The 4,878-nt window shown below is 56.2% G+C and overlaps 1 protein-coding gene across 1 annotated transcript in view; it reads right to left on the reverse strand.

The window, feature by feature from the left end:
- Positions 1-224: 224 nt before the first annotated feature.
- LOC123507796 overlaps positions 225-4,878 on the reverse strand; it is a 37,842-nt gene continuing 33,188 nt past the window's right edge. Inside the window, 2 exon segments of the mRNA XM_045261001.1 lie at positions 225-1,719; positions 1,721-3,913. Coding sequence (XP_045116936.1) covers positions 1,080-1,719; positions 1,721-3,498 — 2,418 coding nt within the window. The 5' untranslated portion in view covers positions 3,499-3,913 and the 3' untranslated portion in view covers positions 225-1,079.

Genomic DNA, 4,878 nt, shown 5'->3' on the forward strand with positions numbered 1-4,878 from the left:
TCGTACTGGGACGCATTTATACCATAGATTTGTGTACGATAAGACCATTTTATTGACATTAGGAAGGGTCTATGGAGGTCAGAAGATTAATGGCCAGAGTCTTCACTGTTTTAATCCTCACACAAGTTTCAGAAGTTGCATAAAATCACCAAATAGTAAGCAGAATGAATATGAAAATGCGTCATCGTACTGAATGGGTTAAGGCAAGGCAAGAGAAAGCAGCATTATTACAATCATGTTTATTTTTCAATGTGACAAAAGTATATGACAAAATATATACACTCCTATATACATACTGACTACACTGGCCCGTCTGGTGGGCTATGAGTGGCCGATGAACACTGTAATAAAAAATAGGATATCTGATGTATATGAATAATAATGAGGAAAAATACCCATAATGCAGTGAATTGGCCGCACACCACACACTGACCCAAGCAGGACGAGGCAGCCACCGCGGCCCCTCTTCACTCTTCAGTGTACCGCAGTGACAGTGACCGCGACAGTGACAGTGACAGCGACAGTGACAGCATCGCCAGACTAAATATTCGTAAGTTTCATTATTTACCAAGACATTTATTGAGGAAAACACCAAAAAGGCAATTAATGATACAGAGTACATAAAATTGTGAACAGACACCCCTTTGGTACGCGAGTCACGCAACACACACACACACACACACACACACACACACACACACACACTGGAGTGTTGCAAGTTCTTGACTCGGGAAAACTTCAACATTCATCACAACAGTCCAAGATTCGTCACTGAGAGGACCAAGTATTGACAGGCGGAGACTAACTTAAGTATAGGAAGAACACACTCGACTAGCATAAGGTGACGCCTGGCACACACACGCACGCACGCACGCACGCACACACACAAACACACACCTCGCCCCTCGCCCCTCGCCCCTCCTGAGGCGCGGCGTGTCCAGGTGTTCCCGCAGCTCACCACCTCCCTGGACAATGGTGCCTGCTCAGCATCACTAATAGGACAAGTAATGCCATCCAGCACGCAGCTGTGCAGGGCGGCACCACAGGAACATATAGGGCCGCGGTGTGGCGGCGGCGCCTCAGAAGGCATCCACGGAGGTGCGTGAGTGTGAGGCGAGGTGCGTCACGGAAGAGTGGGAGTGTGCAGACAGCTGGGAGTCATGTGAGTCCCTGGACTCCAGCCCCTGCCTGCTGGAGGAGGGGCTGCGCGACACCCAGGGGCGGGAGGTAGCAAGGCATACCCGCCGCCAGCAGCCTGCCCCCGCCACGTGCCACACCTTCCTGGTGCAGGTGAAGCCAAGGAACAGTAGCACGCCCTGCAGTGTGTTGAACAGCACGAACACGTACCAGATGGCCTCCATCTGCAGGTAGCCCGCCACGATGCCGCTGATCCAGGACACGCCCATGAGCAGCGCCAGGCGCATGTACAGCTTGAACTGGTGGTGGTGCGGCGAGCAGGAGGTCATCTTGGCCGTGGACTGCGTGGTCTCGGCGATCATCACCGCTGACAGGATGAACAGCGCGATGTTCACCACCATGATGGCCATGAGCGGCGCCGCGAAGAACACCAGCAGCGCCTTGCGGTGGCCGAACCAGCACCACCGCTCCCCCAGGAAGGGATAGTACTCCTCCGGCATGCCCTCGGGTCGCACCAGGTCCAGGGTCACCAGCACCACGAGGGCCAGGGCGGGCGCCAGCCACCCGTACAGTGAGTACAGAGAACTTGACCCACTGCTTGCCCGAGCTGACCCGCAGCTCCGAGGTGGCCATACGCAGCGTGCGCCAGATGTCCAGCGCCATCACGTTCATCCAGCAGAAGGAGGACAGGAAGAAGTAGTACATGGCGGCGGCCAGCACGAAGCACTCCCGCTTGCCAGGCTCCCCAAACACGCTGAGGATGAAGGTGGCGTAGGCGGCGAGCAGCACCAGGCACAGCGACGCCAGGTTCTTGCCGGACAGGTTCCTCAGGTCCGGCACGAGGAGGAAGGCGACGAGGTGCAGCAGCAGACACACGCAGGACAGACCCAGGCCCGCCAGCGTCACCCAGCCCATGAGCCGCGAGAACTTGCTCACCTCGGGCTGGATGATGCACACCAGGATGCCGCCCTCGCGACGCTCGTACTCGTGCGGCAGGTACGTCCTGCCGTACTTCTCCACCACCACCGTGCCGTTGTCAGACATGGCGTATTCGTCAGCGGGCAGCAGGAACCTCTCGCAGGACAGAGATTGAGACTTGTTTGTCAGGAGGGGGGGCGAGGCCACCTCCGGCCCCGCGGGCGAGGAGGCAGTGGGCGGGAAGGTCGCGGTTTCCTCTTCGCCTCCTGGCACAGGAGTGGTGGAGTTACCTCCGTCCACATATTCCTCCTTCTGGCTGGTGTTTTCCTCCTCTGTGGTGTTGGATGGAGGAGCGGTGGTGGCGGCCGTGGTCCCCTCGCCAGCGTACACACAGCGGCCGAAGCGGTACTGGTGTCCGGCCTTGCCACACACCACATTCCTGCACTTCTTGAAGAACGGGTCGAACACCTCGCCGTTCCCACACGCCGAACCCACCACGTTGCCGCCATTGTCACTGTAGTCGAAGAGCAACGCGAAGGCGCCGGGATTGAAGTCGTCCCTCAAGTAGAACCTGGTGAACACCCCGTACTGGCAGCCCAGGGATTCGAGCGTCTCGTGGTTGCACAAGGCGCAGTGTACGTTCCTGAAAGCCTGGTCGAAGGCGTACATCACCGCCGTGTAGGAGTGGCACTGGTCCTCCACCTCTGTGTTGGTCCAGTTGGCGGCACACGTCCTGATCATGTGCTTGCAGGGCCTCACCAGGTGGCCCACCGTCTCGGGCATCACGGGGTCCATGTAGCACGTGTGGAAGACAGGAAAGCCGCCGTCCTCCACGTGCAGGCCCCAGTGCTTCTCCCTGAACTCAAGTCTCGGGGCCACGTACGCCATGGTCAGGTTCCTGAAGCGGGATTGGTAGCTGGCGAGCGTCGGGCACTCTAGGCGAGGCTTCCAGATCTCCAGTGAGGTGGAGTCGTTGTTGCACACGGCGCAGAAGTAGTTGGCATAGGTGATGGCGGTGTCGTAGCTGGTGGCGGGGAAGGAGGCCAGCGGGTCCCGCCGCACTGAGTTGGAGTCCGGAGAGTTGGCGGCGCACATGTCGGCCACGTCCTGGTCCTGCCAGTCATCCATGCACGTGCCCTTCATGTAAATATCCCCGAAGTGCCTGAGGTGCACGCACTGGTGGTTGTTGACGGCCGTCACCTGCACCTCGGGGTCATAAGCGTTCGCGTCCAGGCAACAGTCGCCGTAATCCGCGCACAGGTCGTCACAGAAACAGTTCCTGCTTTTCCAGTTTGTGGAGTCCCCGAGGCGAGGCCCTTTGCCGAAGTGACAAGTGTCCTTAGGCGCGCACGTCACATTCATCGCTTCCAAGTCAGAGTACTGCACGGCGGCCGACAAGCCCGCCAGGCACACCACTGCCAACAGTGCCACGCGACGCGCCATCACTGCGGACTGTCAAGTTTCTCTCAACAAAGACAAACTCCTTTCATCCTACACAGCCAATCACTGGGCAGTCACTGAGCGCCGCCAGCACGTCCACACCCAACGCCGCCCAGAGCTCTACTGACTGAACCCACCCGGCCGTCTTCCTGCCCAGCCCGCGGCCCGCCTTTCCCCCACGAGGTCCCCGCGGGCCTCGCCCACCACCGCCAGACGACACGAGTTGCTTCAGGTAACGTGGAATGCGCTGCGATTTTAGAGTGTTGTGGACGCACGCTGGGTTAGTTTTCCACCACACAGCACTCCTGTGTTACGCCGGGGGCAGCAGCAGCGGCAGGCCCAGGGAGGGGAGGCGTGGCGTCCTGTTGGCCTCAGCGATCCAGACACCTTGTTCCTCCTCCTGCTCGGCCACGCATTCCTGTGGATCAAAACAGAGATTAGTGTGGCCGCTGACAGGTAAACAAGACACACACAGGCAGGTAATTATCTTGTTCTCTTTCAATTAACACCTGGACAACTCACAAGAACATGAGCTGCAGCAGAAATTCACACACACACACACACACATAGGGAGGGCGGGGGTGGAGGTCGGGGTGGAGTGTTAGTACCGTCTCTGCTTTAAGAGTCCCCCTTTGTTTGTCCTCATCCGGTGGCCTTGGTGACGCCGGTGCCGCAGACGCAGAGCACCGCTACTCTCACCATTCCATTCACCACACACACACACACACACACACACACACAACCATTTCCTCATTAGTGGTCTAAATGCATTTCAATATTCATTTCATGCACTTAATACTTTCTCAACTTCTTTTAAAGACCCATTGACTCTCTCTCTCTCTCTCTCTCTCTCTCTCTCTCTCTCTCTCTCTCTCTCTCTCTCTCTCTCGAATCACCCTTAACCCCACGAGACAGGCACAATGCACTCCTTTGAAGAGCCTTGCTGTGGAGAGAGAGAGAGAGAGAGAGAGAGAGAGAGAGAGAGAGAGAGAGAGAGAGAGCACAATACAACCTTGGCTAACTGTACCTTGCAGATTGTGAATGGGAAGGAGTGAGAGAGAAAAGGGAAAGGAATTAAGACACGGAGAGAGAGAGAGAGAGAGAGAGAGAGAGAGAGAGAGAGAGAGAGAGAGAGAGAGAGAGAGAGAGAGAGAGAGAGAGAGAATTAATATGATCCCTCCTTCTTTCTTTTCCTTGCTAAACCCAATTGAAAAAAAATATATGCTCCGTCAATTATAAAATGAAATCCTCTGTCCTTTCAACGCAGTAAATATTTAGGACTAAACACACACACACACACACACACACACACACACACACACACACACACCAACCTTCCTTTCTTCCTTCCTTCCTTCCTTCCTTCCTTTCTTTCTCGCTAAA

This window comes from Portunus trituberculatus, chromosome 23 (assembly GCF_017591435.1).
Source record: "Portunus trituberculatus isolate SZX2019 chromosome 23, ASM1759143v1, whole genome shotgun sequence".
Classification (NCBI taxonomy): Eukaryota; Metazoa; Arthropoda; class Malacostraca; order Decapoda; family Portunidae; genus Portunus; species Portunus trituberculatus.